General features: G+C 36.8%; 2 protein-coding genes across 3 annotated transcripts in view; both read left to right on the top strand.

Annotated features, from left to right (window-relative positions):
- LOC129777310 (sodium/potassium-transporting ATPase subunit beta-2-like) overlaps window positions 1–4,748 on the top strand; it is a 76,575-nt gene extending 71,827 nt beyond the window's left edge. For both annotated transcript variants that reach the window (XM_055783536.1, XM_055783534.1), the window contains exon 7: window positions 3,396–4,748. In XM_055783536.1, the coding sequence (XP_055639511.1) occupies window positions 3,396–3,499 (104 nt within the window). In that variant the 3' untranslated portion in view covers window positions 3,500–4,748. The remainder of the gene's footprint in view (window positions 1–3,395) is intronic.
- A 7,732-nt stretch (window positions 4,749–12,480) lies between these two features.
- LOC129777311 (sodium/potassium-transporting ATPase subunit beta-1-like) overlaps window positions 12,481–20,304 on the top strand; it is a 33,138-nt gene continuing 25,314 nt past the window's right edge. Inside the window, exons 1-5 of the mRNA XM_055783537.1 lie at window positions 12,481–12,729; window positions 16,576–16,833; window positions 16,898–17,079; window positions 17,136–17,406; window positions 17,463–17,668. Coding sequence (XP_055639512.1) covers window positions 12,582–12,729; window positions 16,576–16,833; window positions 16,898–17,079; window positions 17,136–17,406; window positions 17,463–17,572 — 969 coding nt within the window. The 5' untranslated portion in view covers window positions 12,481–12,581 and the 3' untranslated portion in view covers window positions 17,573–17,668. The remainder of the gene's footprint in view (window positions 12,730–16,575; window positions 16,834–16,897; window positions 17,080–17,135; window positions 17,407–17,462; window positions 17,669–20,304) is intronic.

Below are 20,304 nucleotides of genomic sequence, written 5' to 3' on the forward strand. Positions count from 1 at the left end.
AATCTCGACGTTTCATGCAATTCTAAAACATTTGGCATCAAAAATGTTTTTTCCTTTACTCCCCCCTTGGGTGATTTTTCGGTTTTCAGAAAGGTTGAATTTTTACATCTGCGACAATAGTAAATGAAGTCCGAATGAGCTAATATTTTGCAGAGGGTATTTTATCGTGCAAATTAACATTCCGCGGGGTGTCCCGTATGAAAAATCGATATGACGATATTTATCGGCACCCTAAACCATACGTTTTGCCTCGTATTCCGAAAAAACGACAGTTCCAGAGCGTCGATTTTTTGACAAAAAAAGATCTCGACGTTTCATGCAATTTGAAGACATTTGGTATCAAAATATTTTTTTTCGAAAACCCCGATTTCCTTCTCCCTTGGGTGATTTTTCGGTTTTCAAAAAAATCAAACTTTGACCGCTGTGCGACGAAAGTAAATGAAGTCCGACTGAGCTGATATTTTGCATAGGGTAGTTTTTCGTGAGACATCAACATTTTTAATCAAGTTCGCTTTAAAAATTCGAGATGGCCATTTTCATTGGCACTCTAATATAGGTATACCACATATGTATATCAGAAAATCGGGAAGTGGAAAGCCAAAATAATTTATTATATTAATCAATACATAAATTTAGAAAAAGTCATAACATCATCAAAAAATATTTTGATGATGTTATGACTTTTACATTTTGACCGGTTGGTAGTTCTAGTGTTTTATAAACGTTTTTGGAAAAAAAATGTCCCACAGTCAGGCGGGTGACGCAACAGGTAGGGGGTTCTTCTTTTCTTATGAGTCAGCCATGTATCTCTGACACAAAGGCGTGAGAGAATTTCTTCTTTCATACATGTTGGCTCTGTTCTTTCACCTGCCGATTGATGCTTTAATTTTACGAAATTGCTAGTTCCTTACCAGATATACCCATGCTGGAGCCTCTCCGCTCTTCGTCAGCAAGAATTGTTGAGGCACGTATTCTTGGGATGTTGTAATTCAACGCAGCCGTAGCTACTGTAGTTTTACAGTTTCCTCCATCCACTGGTTCGTTCATGAATCCCGGTTGCTCTTGCAAACGCGGTTAGTGAGCAACTGTTAAAAAAGGAGTGGAACTTGAAATTGTGACATAATATTAGGTTGGGAAAAAATGACCAATTTCTTAAACGGAGAGTGGCTGGGGATGAGAAATGGGTCGCATACGACAATATTGTGCGAAAACGATCGTGGCTAAAGCGGGGTGTAGCAGCTTATACGGTGGCCAAACCTACGGCCAGGATGGTTCTAACGTGAACTTGGTGAGACTTGAAAGGAATCATTCATTATGAGTTGCTTCCGCATGTTCAAACACCAACTTGTGATCTCTACTGTTATCAACTTGATCGTTTGAAGCTAGCGATTGACCAGAAACGACCAGAAGCGGCCAGAATCGGCCAACAGAAGAAGTGTTATGTTCTATCAGGACAACACAAGGCAACACACGTTGTTAGTGACTCGCCAGAAACTACGGGAGCTTGGTTGGAAAGTTTTAAAGTTCGGACCTGGCACCAAGCGATTACCACTTTTTTCTAGCATTGCTAAGTTTCCTGAGGGATAAGAAATTGGGATCGAGAGAAGATTGTGAAAATCGATTACTAGACTTTTCCGCCAAGGATCAAGACTTCTACGAGAGAGGCATTTGAAAGCTACCTTTAAAATGGCAACAAATTATGCAACAAAACAGTGCATATTTAACCCAAATCAGATAATCCGAAACATTTTAGATAAAGTTTTGAATTTCACGCAAAAATAATGGATTTCTTTTTACACAACCTAATATTTCGAATGAAAAAAATGACCTGATGTTTATTGAATATTTGAAATACGTAGTCTTGATTTTTTTTCTGAAAAAATGACACTTCGGTTTTTTCAAAAATCGTCACGAGCTTTCCAGAACCCAATATGAACTATCCTAATTTCTTCCTGATTTTCAAAAATTATATCTGGCAACCTTGCTCGCGAGTATGCTTCATCTACTTACGAACGGGGCACAGCATTTGATGTGAACCTAGCTTCGAAGAGCTATTTGGTCAGTAAAGTCTTGGAGATAATAATGTTATCACAACTGAACTTATATTTTTTCCATTTTACATGACGTTTCGAAGGATCTCGTCGAAACAGCCTAGACCACTGGAATCGTGTCGAATCGCTTTGTTAATCTCGAAAGGACTTTGGACTTTCTTGATTATGGAAGATAATGAAAGGTCGCTAGGTACTAACGAAGACTGTAGAATAGCCGCGGCGGTGTTGTTAACTTGGCCGATGGTGGCGAGCAAATTGTAAAAGGGCGATTTGTTATGGCGAAGAATCCATTCGTCTTCAATGGGCGCGATGAACTCGATCCATCAAAGAGCCCATTCTTCATAGGCCCATGGATTCATACCGAAAATCACTGTAGCACAAAGCTCCATTGCAAAACACTGCTCCAATTGGCGCTACATTTTCTAAACTTCCAATTTTCGACAAACGTTTGCGACAAAATAATGCCTAACTTTTCTGAGTACGTACTCATGTTCTCATGTATCTCACTCATGTCTCTCATATATGCTGACGGCTATTTCGAATGTTCAGTTTATTTTTGACAACCGCTTTTCTTACACGTGTTTGGTTCATCTTCGATTTTTGCCTATTGCCTATCTGTAGAGAAATCCCTTCATAGTACTGAAGCAAAATCAGGTATGGCTATGGAAATGCTTAATGGAATGGGATAGAGTGGACCACCCTATCTACAAGAGCTGTTCTAAAAGTATCATGATTTTTGTACACCCACGGATTACTTGTATTCGATATCAGTTGTTGACGTGCTCAGCTTCCGGCACGCTTTGCGTCGTTTACATCTTTTCGACGCTCCGAGCAAATTTTTTCGAGCTCCGATAAACGTTGTTTCGCTCCAAGATAGGTTCACCAGATGTCACAATCAACATTCGGAATGTGTTCACGCACATAATTTTCACACAAAGTTTGATACAGATTCTTTGATCCATTTTTGCAATAGGCTGAAACCGAAGATGAACCAAAACATGTGTAAGAAAAGCAGTTGTCAAAAATTAACTGAACATTCAAAATAGCCGTACTTGTCAGCATAAGTGAGAGACATGAGTACCAACATAATGCCATAAAAAAAATCTAGAATAGAATATGCGTAACCCGCGTAAATTCGAAAGTCACGATACTTTTTGAACAGACCTCGTATTATCGCTTGCTACTCTAAATTTGTTGTTAGAGGCGAATGAACTGAAAAGTTTAAAGCCTCTTTAATTCAACATCATCATCATCATCTAAATTTGTTTATTGAATGTCATGAAATCTTTAGTTTTCCTCTACTATTTCTACAGGCCATCTATTAATACCTCTTTCTCTTTCCAGGCGGACTGCTCATCAACATCGAGTGCAAAGCATGGGCTCACAACATCAAGCACGACAGACACGAACGTCTCGGATCGGTGCATTTCGAGCTGATGATCGATTAAACTTACACACACATACACTCACGAGGACTTCGATCGTTCTCGGCCGCTTCCTGGTTTCTTTTTCTTCGGCTTAGTTTTGAGAACCGGATTTAGAAACGCAGAACCCTGTCATTAACAATTGTATTTTCAAAACAGACAATCAGGAAGCGAGATTTTATACACATCTCATACACTCGTGTCATTATCAACCGAAATGCAAAATTCTAAATCTTAAATAATAGTCTATTGTCAAATGAGGGTTGCGATAGGGGAACATTGTAGGAATACAATTAGGCGATCTCACGATCTTCTTTGAAATGTAGGAGGAAACACAAAGGATGCAGTAAGAACGTTAGCAAAAAGTAGTGTAGGAAAAAGGTAAGATTGTTGTGCTTGTATTTTTTTTTATTATTATAAATAATAAATGAAGTTGAGAATATTATTTAACTACCATTCGATACTGTTGAGCATTGATTTGATGATTTCGATCTGGAAAAAATTATAATACAAATAGCTATGCATGCATTGACGGATTCGATCATTCTGCCAGTAGACAGGATCGATAACTACTTATTGATTCTTGTAAAACTGCCAATAGAATGTGTCACTTGAATAGGGAATGCCACTATACCATTCATACTGCAGAGGTTTAATTATGTTTGAATGGCAGGGAGATTGGTTGTTGATCTTCTGCCTGCGATAGAAACTAAAAACACAACCATAAAAGCACATTCAGTCCAGCTAGACATCCTAGAATCGAATCCAAAATAGTTACGATAGATAGTAAAATAAAAATCAATAAAAGTATTATGAAGTGTGGCAAAGCCAGTAAGATTGACCAACTCTCCGGTATTAATAAACAGGGTGCCAACATCGTTCACACGGGAGTTAACCCTAACCCATGTCGGTGTTTTATACCATGCGGTCGCGGAACGAGAATAAGACGATTGTAAGACGTTATTAGGCTACATTATGTCGGCCAGAAACGATCTATTCTTTTCTGCATTTCGAATTTCAATGTCGTGCGTGATTTTATTAGATTTGTTTTCCGAGCAAAGAATATACACATTGCGTCCTTGGAATCTAAATTCCATTCTTCTGCTATCTGAAAAAAAGTTTGAGAGCTAAATCTTTCAGGGTGAATTATTGTGCTTCAGGTTTGTATTGTAAAAAATGGAGAATATGTATTCTCCGTGTACGATTAATATCAATCTACAGTCCAAGATGCAACTTTGTAAATGATGGAAAATAAAATAAAACAGAAACATCACTGGTCTAGTCTTTTTAATGATAAATGTGTATAACTCGATCAAACATTTTCGAGTTAGAGTTTGATTGGTGAGCGAATAGGTCATCCGCGACTCAGTAACATGAAGTTAATCAAGTCACTCTGTTGATTACAATGCATTCGCCATTTATTCTGCCCACAGACTCAGGAATGAATTAATATTTTCTTTTATTTCAGGATAATTATACGATAATCCATCCTTTAGAGATGCAAGATGCTTGCAGAAGATAACCCGTTTTTTTAATAATGAATTTATTTTGTAGTAGTTATTTAAAAAAAACTAGCACACGCATTTTCCAAAATTTACCGAGACGTAGATTTAGATAGGCTACAAGAGTAGGGATACCATCTGTCCTGATTTTGAGATGCTTTTGGAGCGTCCTGATTTATTTTCCATTTTCTAGCATTTGTCTTGTCCTGTTCGTTATCACATCCACGTTTTCTTACTAAGCGTTCATGGGTCCAATCGCAGAACTTTCCATTGATTGATCTTCTAATCTGCCCTTTAAAATTACCTGTTACGTTAAAATTTCTAGTACTTCTACCAAAACTCATCATTATAATATCAGATTTTCAGACACAATTCTCGTTTAAAATTTTTCAACCACATGTTTCTCCGTTACATGGAATAAATGTTTGATACAGAAAATATAATAGAATAAAGACAGCCCTAAATCGGACAAATCTTTTCTCGAGTTTCGCTCTTATCAACACATTCGGCGATCCATTTTTATTACACTCTGTCCAACTTCTATAAGACCAGGAAATGATCTTGCTGCTTTGTGCCATTGTAAACAAACAATGCTTCAGCTTATATTCTAGTGTATTGGTATTGGTGACTACCATACACTGTATGATTTTCATATGTGGGTGTGAAAGTGCTGAGCGTAAACCAAAGGTTTCGTATTTTTCAAGTGTCAAGTTTCTATAAGACCAGTAAAATTTCTCCGTTGTTTTAGTTGTTTTGATCAATAAATCTGGAAAATGCCGTAGGGAAAAGTGCTCACAGAGAGAATTGCTTCAATTAGTTATAATTACACCTCGGATGTTCCTCATCGGGTACAATATCACCCCTGCGCAGAACTATCTTTTGTGTGTATTGATGAAATTATTGATTAAACTAGTGAATGAATGAAACTATTTACGAATTCAATTGCAAACAAATCCCAATTTAAGTCAATTCATGCATTATCGCAGCAAATAGTTATCAACATTTTGCCTAATCAAAGTTCAGTGAGCTGGCATGGAGAGAAGTCTTCCAATGCAGTCTTGAATAATCGTGCCAAAGCGTTGCATTTGTACCCGCTTCTGTACATCGTGATAGCAAAACGAATTCAGGAGTAAAAGTATTGCCGACTTGAATGTATCTGCAATGTCGTTTTTCCCAACTTCTTGGTTTCGGCATCTGTATTGGGAAAAACAATGCAAGCGAGTACAAAAGTACCCGTAGTTTGCATCTATTTTGCAATGCCAATTCCCCCAGGCTCCATGTTTTTGGAATCTGTGTAAGGGGAACATCCCAGTTTGCAAAAACGCAAACGTGTACAAAAGTTCCCGCTGCTTGCATCTAATTTGCTACGCCGATTTCTTCAGGCTCCATGGTTCCGAAGTCTGTGTTAGGGAAACATTCCAATTTGAACAAACACAAGCGAGTACAAAAGTATCCGCACCTCACATCTATTTTGCAATGCCGATTTCTTCAGGCTCCATGTTTTTGAAATCTGTGTTAGGGAAACATTCCGATTTGCAGAAACGCAAACGAGTACAAAAGTATTCGCAGCTCGCAATACTCTATGGTTTTGAAGTATGTGTTAGGGAAACATCCATCCATTGGTTTGATTTCAATAGCCTGTTTTGAAAGCAATTTAAGGGCTATTGAAACAAGTTTTTGGATTAAATAGTAACAAGCATATGACGCGTAGACATTTTGACTTTCGAATGAAGTGTTTATCATACCATTTCGTTCAGTTGTTTAGCAGCTATTCACGTTCAAAATCTCGTTTTCCGGCGTAACGCTTCCGTTTTCGAAACTTTGAATTTACACCCCAGTTTAGAAATGAAAGACGTAGTCCTACGTCAAAAGAAAGACAAATCGATGCATTTCACCAAGTAAGTGTTGGTGTCGGAGAAATTTCTCGTCGGATTGGGCGATCCCATCAAGTAGTGCTCAATTATTTGACGCATCCTCAAGGATACGGTAAGAAGAAGAGAGCTCCACGTAAATCGAAGCTCTCTGATCGGGATAAGCGGGAAATAGCTAGAACAGCTTCGAATATCTCAAAATCGCTTATGTAAATAAAGCAATATTTCAATTTAAATGTTACTCGGTTACAATTCGTCAAGTTTTAGTAAAAAATCCTCACACAAAGAGGGTTTAAAAGGTTAAAGCTCCTCATCTTACACCATCTCACATCGGAGAACGTCTGAGTTTTGCCAAAGCTCAAATGAACCGACAGTGGGACATAGTATGTTGTGACAAAGAATGTTTCCAGAAGAATACATTTTGCTATATAACATAACGAAAAGTTCTTCAATGAAAAGTTTATCTTCACCGACGAAAAAAAGTTCAATTAGGATGGTCCTGATGTTTTCAATGGGTACTGGCGTGATTTACAGGAGATGGAACAGTATTTTTCAACCAGGAATTTGGGTGGGATTCTGTGCAACCGGAAAGTTCAAGATAGCTTATACATCATTCAAGGATAACATACATGTTCCGAAATCCTCTCTCCTACCGTTTTTGCGTGGATATCGTCACAAAAAGTTCACATATAACATCATATTCATTTCAGCAAGGAAACTAAGCAATGGATTAAGGACCTAAAACTCTTCAGACTTGAATCTTGTTGAAAATCTTAGGGGGATCCTTGTAGGCAAAATCTACACTGAAGGAAAACGGTACACCACGATTGAAGAGCTCAAAGTCGCAATTTCGGAAACATGGAAAGAATATCGAGAAAATCGTACAGCAGCATTTGGTATAAATAGTATTCCAACACGAATTTTTCAGGTTATTAGCCGAAATGGCAAGGTTGCCAATTATTGACATGTAAATCAGCCGATCGTTTTGAATCTTTCATTGATAATACTTATGAATTTTGAAATGGTCTTATAGAAACTGGACAGCTGAAATAATCATATTTAAGCACAATAAATAAACAAACAACTCTTTTGAACGAAATTGACGTTAAATATACTTTACTCCAACCATTCAATAACGTATGAATGTATCTTGTTGAAATTCTAACTGTTTGTGTTGCAACGAAATAGAATCAGGGTAGTCTTATAATAGTTGCACAGAATGTAGATAGAAGACGATATAGGAGTGCGTTTTATCACATTAAAATCCATTTCCACTTTCGAACGAAGATCAATTTCACTAGCGCAAACATCAAGTGGACTAAAAACGCTATAATTGTAGAACATATGCGAATTTTCCCATTTTCTTCCAGAGTTTTCCGAAAATTTTCAATTTTCATGTTTGGTTGGAATATGTGTATTTTTTTATGGGACCCCCTCTCCATTCCAGAGCAGGGAGGGGTGTCATACGATCATAGAAACATTTCTCGTACCAAAAACCTTCACATTTTAAATGTGGCTACATTTGCTTGATTAATTTGTTTTTCATTTGTATGGAAGCCCCCCTTAGAGAGGGGGGAAGGGTCTCGAACTATCATAAGAACCTTCCCCGACCCCAAACCCCCTACATACCAGTTTTCATGTCAATCGGTTCAGTAGTTTCCGAGTCCATAAGAATCAAACAGACAGAAATTCATTTTTAAATATAGGGAAAATGGAGGGAAAGTGGTAACCCAGTGGCAGTTTTTATTAAGAAAATAGAAAATAGTACATTTTTCAATATTAGAAAAAAGATGAAAAATCGATTTTTTTTTTAGTGAAGAGGTAAAGTGGTCACCTGTGGGGACAATGTGGTAACTCGCACGTATAATGCTAGAAGGGATAGATTTATGAGTGTTTTCTTGTCCAATTTTGCTCAAATAATTTTTGAAATAGTAGGTACATATATGAAATGAGCTAGGCCAATTCACCGATAGCCGTCATTGAAATTTTCTCACACGTACAAAAACGGAGTATGAAACACATAACGTTTCACATGATTGATATGACATTTCGACTGCCTTCGTGTTAGCTTGTGGATATCATTTTTAAGAAGTATCGCCGAGCCTTCTCTGATTGGCGTCTGTTTGGGATAGTAGACCGCAATCACGGTAATAGGCCCAATCGATGTTGTGATTTCCGCCCCCTATAGCTTCACCACAGTTAACGCATTTGCGAGATTCATACTCCGGAAGGCTGAAAGCACCTGTTGGATGATCAGCAGAAAAATTATCTTCAGAGGATATGCAATATTTATACACGAGCGACAGCGTATTTACTGTGCAAGGGTGGAATTTTCATCGCAAATATTCTCTCCGCGGTATCCCCTTCGATGTTTCTGTTCTCGCGGCTGTCTAAGTTGCCCGTTATTGAAAGCACGGCTAGGTAAGCACACAAATGGACAGAACAAATGTATGGGAAAATGGGAATGTTTCTAGTTTTCTTCAGTTTAAATACTTTACACGCCAGGGGATTGTGATGTATAGCATAGCAAATAAATCTTGAAAAGTTTCCGATTCAATTGGTATGCAAAATCTGTTCGCAGCAAAAATAGTTATTAACGTTTTTTTATAGAAACGTGACCTGTTTTCTGATCTGGCACTCTAAATGAAGAACGTAGTCCTACGTCAAAAACAACTCCCAAATATATATCGTACATTTTTAAGCAGCCCAAAAAATGGAGTATTGCCAGATAAGTTTAAAAGTTTTTGGTTAAGTAAAATATTAAAATAATATTCCAAGTGCATCGAAAAAAATAAGTTTGTGGATCTTATAAACAGTGATGCCATTTTCACTGAAATAATACACCCACGCACGAGTTTCATGCTTAAACTGAGGATACAGCAATCACTCACCAAAAAGAAACCATGCGCTTTCCATTTCACCGGTGAATATATAAAGAGCCAGTGTGCGATAATTGGGAGAAATATTGGCTCCAGTAAGCCACACTCTTATGGCGGGTTTACATTAGGGAGATCTATAGTTATAGATGGATTTATTCACGTGAATATAGGTGTAAACGGGTGAGAATAAATATGATACACTTATTCGAGGTATATATAACTTGAATAAATTCAGCATATAAAAACGCTTGTGAATTTCTCACTGGTGAGAAATCACTAAAGTTGGATGCAGTTCTACTTCAGGTGAATAAATTCACCGAAAATATGAATATATTCATTATAGAAGTTCACGCTAGTGTAAACAGTTGATGCGATTTCTATAAATCTCATCATATTTCTTCACTTGAATATATCACTAGTCTAAAACCACCCTTACGCTCTCTTTACCCTTGGGAGTTCGAGTGTGCGAAAACCTGTGTTCAGCACTGAAGCGCACTGATCCGCACTCTGCCATACTGAAAAGTACACTCGAGAGTAAACTGAAGAGTGCAATCTCATTCGACATATAATCCACACGCATGTTTCACCTCGCGACCGAGCGTTGAGTGAAACAAAATGGGTTGGTTATATCTATGAATAAACTGAAAGGTTGACGTGGGACTACCGTTGGTTTAGTAATCATTTCAACACAATTTTCGAATTCAAATGAATCCAATATATTTGCTGTGTAAGTAAAGAGTTTAACCAAACGCCATGTAATGTAAGGCACCTTGGTTTTGATGGCTATGTTAGGAAACACATTTCGGTGGGAACAAAAATTCCCCCTACTTGCATTTATTTGCAATGCCAACTTTCCCAGGCTCCTTGGTTTTGATGACTGTGTTAGGGAACACATGTCGATGGGAACAAAAGACCCCCCTACATTCATGTATTTGTAATGCCGATTCCTCCAGGCTGCTTGGTTTTGAAAGTCTGTGTTGGGGAAACCGTAAATCGGGCCAATCAAAACGAGGCAGTTAGGGCGGATAATGCTTGACATTTTACAGTTATTCAATTGTTTATCTCATGAAAAATGACATTCTATTAAATGTGATGGATGCGTAGAAATATTTCTCATCAATTGATTTGCATCAATTGATGAGAAATATTTCTACGCATCTATCACATTTGATAAAATGTTATGATCTTTTTGATCTATTAAGAAATGTTCGAGTTAGCATTCGAGATCTTTCATTTTTCTGCATGTTCTGTGTTCAGGTTTTTATTCTACACCCCATATATCCCGGTTAGAAGTAGTCCTACGTCAAATAACTGATCTTCAATCATCACACACGGAGGATATGGACATCACTGATTATAAAGGGTTAAGGTAAGTTGTGTAAAAGACTCACACACCTCAATTCGTCAACGTTCGCGTCATCTGCACAACCACACACAAACATGACGAATTATGTTTGTGGCCGGATTTTGAGAAAATGGATACGGAATACACCCGGGTGCATTTTACGCGAGGGATAGGTACCTCGTAAAAAAACGTGAGGATGCAGTCTTGAAAGCTACGGAAAAAGCAATGAAATACTTAAAAGCTTGGCTAGAATGGTATTTTTGGTGACATCAACATCCGAGAACCCTGGATTTGCTCTACTTGTTCTCAATATCTTTAAACGAAGAAAAAAAAAACAAAATCAGACTAAACATTATATAAGCGATCACAAGGGAAGCTGTATTTGCTTTTGAAAACACCCTCTGCACATATTAGCTTCAAAATCCACCTGACTTAGATGTTGCTATGGTACCCGTAGAAAACCCAATGCTACCAATGGGACTAATGCTAGAACGTACATGTTATTTTAGAATGTGCACATGACAATCTAAGATGAGTGTCCAATCAAACTTTCGAATGTAAATTTGCTTTGAATTACCATCCTCGTCAACCTCGTGATTCTGGCAAGGCAGCCGCACTATCAATTAGTGTATGTTAGCACATAAACTCAACCTTTGCCAGAGCTAACCGTGTTCGGATCGAATCAGTCGAAACTAATAGTAATTAGTATAATTCTCACATTGAATCCAGATGTTAGCGGTTACAGCCACTGGTGGAGTTATTTACCTCGTATGAGACATTAAACCTTGCATAGTTTGTGTTATTTTGGGTATTCAAGAAAAAATAGAACAATGAAAAGATTTTAAATGAATTACTTTACACCAATTGTCCGCAATCGAATCACATATTCGTCGTTGATGATTGCCTCACAATGTTCAAAAAAGAGATCATAGTTCTGGTATTTTTACGGTAACTATTTTTCAAAAACGACAATTTTCGTATAGCCCATGGAATAGAAAATATGCGAATTTTGTACGGATAAAATTAATCAACTTCTCACCGGAGCATTATTCCATTATCCGCCCAAAATTTCACTGATTCGAAATACTGCATCACGATTCTTTATAAGCTCTTTGGCAATAACGGATGGGCATGAAGCCGTGAATTAATGTTCTCATGGCGATGCGCTATCAGCTTTAAGGCCTCCGATCGGATTAATTTGGAAACATACCAGTTATTACCGAACATTCTCACGGTCTTGCTATTTGTGTTTGTTTTAATATGTAATTCACTTCTATGGAGAGATGATAATTTACGAATCACTGTTCGAAAACAATATTCACCGAAATGTTGCCAAAAACAATTCAGTCCCTTATGGATGGTTTAAGCGAACAGTGCGCGGTGGTTAGTTTTGTTCGACAACGACTACAATAAAAATCAGAGTTCGAAACGTACGAGTGGAAATATTTTAAAACAGAAGTGTCGCCCTTTAAAAGTTAGAAAAGCGTTTGCAGTTTCAGTACTATAAACATGTCAAAAAACGTGAGCAAAAGAAAAGCCGGAAAACTTGTTGAGTATACGTTTGAGTTCCCCCAAAAGCCTGAGAAGAAAACATTCGCTCAACATATATACGATGAACGAGATGGAAAATTCTTCGGTCGTACCAGGAAGAGTTGGCGTAAGTTGTCTGACAATTGGGATATTTGAGAGGAATGAAAAATTTAATCACTTCTTTTTTTTGTCAACTAATTTGATACCTTTTTGGTGAATGTCGATTTCATTTCACCCACAGCTTTTCTAGACAGTCCATTTGATAATTTTTCATTGGCCTACTTGATTAAACATTCCTATATTTCTATTTTTCATCTATATTTCGTTTAGAAAATTTCGTTTTGTCAGGATGATTCGTGAAAATGAGAATAATTTTGCATAAGATGTCGCAAAAAGTAATCATCATTAGTGTAACATTGAATATAATTTTTTGGGATTTATATAAACCAATGTCAATGTTGGAAAAGCAATGTTTCCATTTCAATGGTATAATACTCAAAATTATACGACAACATAGTCAAATTGAATAAGATAAAAAAAAACGTTGCGTTGCGTTGAATGCATGAGAATGTGGGACAAAAATCATTACAGCAAAAGTTAGTCATTGTGACACTTTAGTGTGATGGGAAATATTGTTCTTGAGGGTGGACCACTGTCTGAAATGTCGGAAAACAATGATTTTTTTTCGGATGTTAGGAATAAAGTGAAGTGCTCGGATATTCTGGTAATTGTTTAAGGTATATTTGAATATGTATTTTCATTTTTTGAGTGCACGAATTATGATAATTACACTATTGACAGCTGGATGCTGTCTGAAAATCGGTACCTTGTTTATGGTATCGGTTCTGAACCAACATCAAATTGGAATCATTTACTCGCGCCAGCGAGTGTCTCTGTAAAATCATTCGTTTTTCACTCAAATAGCAATCATTGAGCCTCGATCGCGGCAGTAAAATATAGGTAGATAGTTGAAATCGAGTTGTTTCCTGTGCACTATTGCAATGACATTTTTTTGTTTCTAGTATGAAACGATCTAAGCCAACGCAAAAGACCATATTAACGCAAGTTATTGGTGAGCGGGAAGGTGGATTCATGTGCACTTGAATACTGACAAGGAAAAGATTACAAGGGAAAATAAAATCACACATACAAGTAGATTCAGTCTATTTTGACTCAATCGTCATTTTGTTTCGTGCGATCTTTCCAGAGGAATACTCATTCATTGAATGTTGTTTTCCACTCTTTGTTTTGTTATGTTCACTCTCAGTCCCGATTGAAGATGCTCGGGGAGTGAAAAATGATTAATCGTGCAATCTCACGATTGCTTACTGCATTATTTTCGCCATGATTATTCCAAGCAGATACAAGAGTGATTTATAATTAGGTGTGGAGAAATGAGTGAATGAACTGTTCCATACTTGGTTGGCAGAATCAATGAAGGAATGATCTTGGAGAATGGTTTTACTCTATTATCCCCAAAGTTCAATCCATTCGGGTTCAACTTACGTCTTTGTCGTGTAGGTCTTGCTACTAACAATTTATGTAATTATAGATGGCACGATATCGAGCATGTTATTTACTTTTTTAAAAAATGCAATCAATAAATTTAACTGGCTGCTAATTTAGAAGTTCGAAATGTATTACTCACGCACATCAGATTATGATAGCTTGAGTAGTCGCGATTTTAATATTATGTTCCCCATATATGTCTTCCTTAGAAGCACGCTTCACTTCCTCGAATGCACTTGCCCATTCTCCTTTCCCTTTCCTATACATAAGCAGACCTTAACACCCAATGAGATCAGTTCACTACAGCAGCTTCCCAAGAGAGCACTTATGGCCTTAGGATACTCCATATACATCCCCTGGCTATGAAGTTAAATACATTGCTGTAGATTTATTTGACTTAGGTTTATATTTATGTGGATCTCAACTATTTAGACTTGTGTTTAAACATTATAAATTATGACTCGTTGTCTTCTTCTGCATAATTCAATAAAAAAAAGGAGTAATGGCTTCAATGGTATTTTTGTGTACATTTTTGAACAGAATGTGGTTCCGGATTCTACCACGTCATCTCATCCAACCCGTAAAGGGAACAATTCCATACAGAAAACGGTTACTTTCAGGGCTTCTATTTGATGTATCGAAAGTAAAAAATTACAGATTTTGAGCAATGAAATAGCTCAATTCAAATGCAATTACTTAACACAATCATTGTCCTATATAAAGATCCCCTCCGTGCCCCTAGGTTCAGATCCATCAACTATTTGAAATACTAAGAACAAACAATAAGTTTTTTTGGCGTTTTTCCGAAAGATTATGCATAAAAACATCGTTTTATGAAGAATGAAGGGGTCTTCCAAACCAGAAATGAGTGTATTAGCCCTGATGGAAGCGTGACATAAAATCCTTGTACTTGAACCAATTCGTTTATTATGGATCTACGAAAAATACATGATGGGACAGTTATGCTTGGAATATCAACATCAGACAATTGAGCTTGATGTTGTTTTTTTAATTCTGGGAATAAACAATTTTTTGTGTTTGTCCGGAAGATTTAGCCCCACATATATAGTACTTATCCGTTGCTTTCTCGTGGGATAGCGTACTACATGCTTTCCCATCGAGCATGACTCGAAAGTCACCTGCGGGCCGATACCGTGGGCTATTCTCTGATGAGTGACTGCTGCAGATTTATCATTTAAAATAAGGTTCGCATCCTCTTTTGCGACCATAAACTTGATAGATCTGCAGGAATGTGTAGATCCTGGACGGGGATTTGGCTACAAAGGTTCTCCTGTGTCAACATCATTTAGTTTGAAATTTGATGATTAAGAAGCTATTGGCGCTGACCTACAAATAATTGAATATCTTTTAGAACTGCATGAAACTGCACCTAAGTCATATATATCCTCAAAGAGGACACATTTTGCAATAATTCTATGAAGGTTTGAGAGCGGAAGTCGATGGATTTTTTATTAAACAATATCTAAAGTTCGAATTTTGATGTCATATTTTTTATTTCAACTTCCCCGTTAATATTCGTATTAGAATCAAGCCACTTTCCCATTAAAATATTCACTACATCCACCAGATCAAATCGAGATAAAACGTCACGATTCAATCTTACTACGAGGTCATTTTACTTAATTGCGATTATTATTTAAAAGAATAACTCGTTCAATATTTTAAAGGTTTGCTTGCTTCGAAAAAAAATTTCACCAAAACTTTCAGAACAAATTGGTTAAAAGAGAAAGTAAAGGTGTCAGGTATACACATTTTAGTGGCACAAATAGCATTCAAACGTTTGTTTTGACCCATTTGGTACAAATAGTATTGAGAACGTCCAATAACCAACACAACTAGGGGAGATGGGGGTAAGACGGACATGTTAAGGAAAACTTCAATTGTATCTTTGAGGTCTCATGTTTTCAAAAAATTAAAAGCAGTTTCTTACAGTTCAATATACTGGTTTTCGAAATAACTGGCCAAATGTTTTATAAAAATTTATTTTTCCATGTTTTTTACTGAAAATAAAGCAAGCCGAAAAGTAGAACATTTTTATCGGTGCGGGTATAATGGACTTGTAGGGGGGGGGGTGATATGGACGGTGTACATAATAAACGAAGCGTAGAGGTTTTTGCTCGCGAGAAGAACAAAAAGAGAAAGCAATATAAAAGAGATTCAATATTCTTCCCTTCACTTTCCATCATGCATTGGATGTGATTATGGATGTGACTGTTCATTTCATCATTCGATTTTACTTTTTTGTTTCTCTATTCCACTTTTGATCAGTATTCATTGTCATAGGATGGTTTAAATATTATAGAATAGCATGTAGAAGGGTTTCCCATCAACAGAAATTTGAAATTCATAATTCAACTATACAAATCAACCACCTGTCCATTATACCCCCACTATCCATCTTACCCGCGGCTCCCCTACTAACAATAGTTCACATATTTTCCAGTGTACCTCTTCATCTTCTACGGAGTTTACTTCGTCGTGCTAATTTCGTTGTTCTGGCTGTGCATGGCATGTCTCTTTGCAACGTTAAGCGAAGATTATCCGAAGTATCAGTTGAGTGATTCATTGATCGGTACAAACCCCGGCCTTGGTTATCGTCCCATGCCTGAGGATATCATGCGAGGTGCAGTGGTCCGCTACAGGGCCGGCAACAAAAATGAGATGAGATACTGGACATCCCGGCTGGATGAGTTTCTAGAGCGTATGCATGCTACTACTTGCAATAGACTGTGAGGATGAGTAATATAGATTGCCACATTTTACAGCATATCAGAATCCATCAGTTCTACCAGGAGGAGGAACGAATCAAATGAGCTGTGAGTTTGGGAAGCTTCCTGAACCAGGAAATGTGTGTGCATTCGACGTTGACCAGTTTGGGCCATGTTCAACCGCGAACCGTTACGGCTACAATGAATCAAAACCATGCATTTTCCTGAAGCTTAATCGAGTAATATTTCATGATTCAATTTATCAAGAGGGGTATTAAATCTCGCAAAATTTCAGATATACGGTTGGACTCCAGATTTTTACGATGATATTGAGGATTTGCCAAAGACAATGCCAGCTGATTTAGTGCAACATATCAGAGAACTGCCGGAGCATGAACGCAAGCAGATTTGGATCTCCTGCAATGGTGTTTTTACTGGGGATCAAGAAGCTATCGGGTCGTTGGCTTACTACCCTAGTCGATCAATTCCACCTTACCACTTCCCTTATACTAACACGAAAGGCTATTTGAGTCCGCTTGTAGCGGTTCAGTTTCTCAATTTAAAAAGTAAGTACAAATGATTCTGATTCTAGGTTTAGAATAATATTCTTTTCTTCTGACAGTGCGACAGAACGTATTTGTGGAATGTCGCGCGTGGGCGAAGAACATCATTTTTAAAGGAGGCTCCAGACTTCGAATGGGCTCGGTGCAGTTTTCGATGCTGATTGAATAGATGTACGTTACGTGAAAGCAAAATGATAACCGCGTACACAAAATAAAACGCCTAAATGTAGTTTGTCATACATTCTGCGAAAAGGCCGTTACCAAGGTAAGCTTAGATATTAAGTTTAGATCAATCATTTAGTAACCATCCTTCATAACGTCAGTTGAATTTGAAGTAGACATGAGAACAGAGATGCCAGGAGATTTTTTCAAATGTCTTCACATGGTACGAAGAAATGTCTTCAAATGCCTTCACTAGCATATCGGAGGAAACTAAAATTCATAACTTACTATTGAACAAAGTTTGATAGCTTATTCAATGCTTATTCTAATTAGTATTGTTATATAGCGCATTTCATTGAACTTACCTTGAGGTTTTGAAGTTTATTTCAATAAATGTGAACAAAGAATATATTGCGCAACCGCAAACTAAATTTTATGAGTTTAGAAATGATATTTGGTTTGATAAACCGTTGATTGTGTGAATATTACCCCAGTTCTTCCACAAAAAACGGAACTGTGATAACTCAATTTGTTGTTTCAGCTTCGAAATTTTATTTGTAACTCAAAACTAGTTGTGGAAACGATATGTAACCGGAAAACCTTCGAAGTGTGAAGTGGTCGTTTGACAGATCTAGGTTGATCTATTGTATAATATAGATCCAAAATAATAAAAATACAATATCACAATCATTTGCATTCTCGAGCGTAAATGAAATAATGTCTTCTAAAGACAATATGTATTCAGACCGTTTGATTTTTTTCAGAATATGAAGCTAAAGTCGCTTTGTTGTTGAATTCATTCTATGTGCTTGTGGATTTCCTGCTTGGAAAAATTTGAAAAAGCAAGTGAATAACCGAGAGACAAAAGTTTCTGTTGATTATTAAGAACAAAGGTCAGAGACACTGATAAAATAATGACATTGAGACAAAAGCTCTACCTCTCTTGACGATATTTTTTGGAAATAATATATTATATTTTATAATATATTTTGGAATTTCATGGAAATAATATCTCTCAAAACCCCACTTGTGCTATCATAATGAAATGTCTTCACAGTAAGTCAAATGTCTTCAAAATGAAGAGATGCTTTCAAACCTGGCATCTCTGCATGAGAATCCTAGAGCAATTCCACGCCTAATCTTGATGCGACCCTCTCCGATTTTTTTGAAACTTGATAATTAAATTATGTTGGTTTGTCCAATTTTGCGTGCCAAGTGGCTGCCATAGTAATCATATGGACATACTATGATCAGAATTGAGGTCATCGAGATGCATGATTTAGATGTATTAGGTTGGGGAAATAGTAATCCATTATTTTCTCGATAGCTGGCTGTAGTAATCGATATCTCGCGTAATATCAATCAAACAATTTCTTGTTTAGGCTCGTTGTAAAGGTGACATTTCACAGATTTTTTATCTTCAGCTGTCTTTTGATTGTTCAATTCAATTGTGAGTTACAGGGTGTTAACAATGCACTATGGTCCAGGAGGTGCATTTAAGTGGAAATTAGCATCTAGAGCTCGACAGCGATTCTCTAGACAAAAACTGTCTTCGACAAAGTTGTTACATATGACAGAGCGCTCATTTTAATGTTATCAAAAATAGGGTGACCAAAATTGTCGATGAAATGAAAAATCTAACTTTCTTATCTTTATAGATAGAGGTAAACATAGCTCGACAATATTGTAGCCCTGGTTATTTTAAGTAACTTTGTGGAACAATATTTCTTTCTATCTCTTCAAATAACCGATATAACGCTTTTTCTCTAGGTTGAGTTAGGGTTACCATGAAAAAAAAGGTTTTTTGCTCTAATTTTTATACGTAAAATTCTACATCAAAACTGTCTTCGAATGACTTTTAGAGCTTTCCAATCCACGCATTTTACGGTGCATAACTTGTATGTATCTCAATTCTACTCAAAGTTATTGGTGTTTTTCCCCGAAAACACGACCTTTCCATTTGCTAGTCGTTCGTTTTGGGGCAAACATAATGAAAAATTATTGATGGCATTTTAAAGAGCACATTTGATTCTACATAAGGTGAAACTTCCAAAAGAGTGTTATTTTTTGTATTTGAGTAAATTAAATTTGAAATTATGAGTTTTTGCATATAAATGAACAAGTTGCAATTTTCAAATGCATATAGTAAGCGTAAACTTTAAAGCAGCATCACTTCAGTTCAGTCTTATAGCCACTCAACATGGAGGTTCAAAGAAGACACATTTTTGTTTTTGTTTTCGGTGGACGAAATATAGAAGACGTTATACAATTATTACGAGAAAAATGCCAAGATATATGTGTTTTGAGTGCCAGAAAGTGCCTGAAAAGCCAAATGCTGAGCCAAAGGATGAAGCGTAACCGTGTTCGAGAGATTACAGAAAAATTTTCTGCTGAAGAACTGGGTTACGCAACAGCTTCGGATCCAGTATTATCTCTTAGTAATAGGCAAACACCAGAGTATTCCGATCTTCTGATTCCGGAAAATGCTAAGCATTTGATTTTGTAGTTTTTTATTTGTATGATTTTTATTTATTACTATGAATTTAATTTCCATTATAACAACTAAAACAGGTTAATATGTACATACGGAAGATTATAAAAATAAATTTGAATAAAACAATAGGAACAACAAAAGCTTGGTAAAATAATGTCATCAATCAACTCATCGCCAGTAAAATATGTCAATATATTACTAAAAAATAACACGTCGAGCTCCGACTTGTTCTTCATACGGTTTCT

The sequence above is a fragment of the Toxorhynchites rutilus genome, chromosome 3, assembly GCF_029784135.1.
Source record: "Toxorhynchites rutilus septentrionalis strain SRP chromosome 3, ASM2978413v1, whole genome shotgun sequence".
In the NCBI taxonomy this organism is placed as follows: Eukaryota; Metazoa; Arthropoda; class Insecta; order Diptera; family Culicidae; genus Toxorhynchites; species Toxorhynchites rutilus.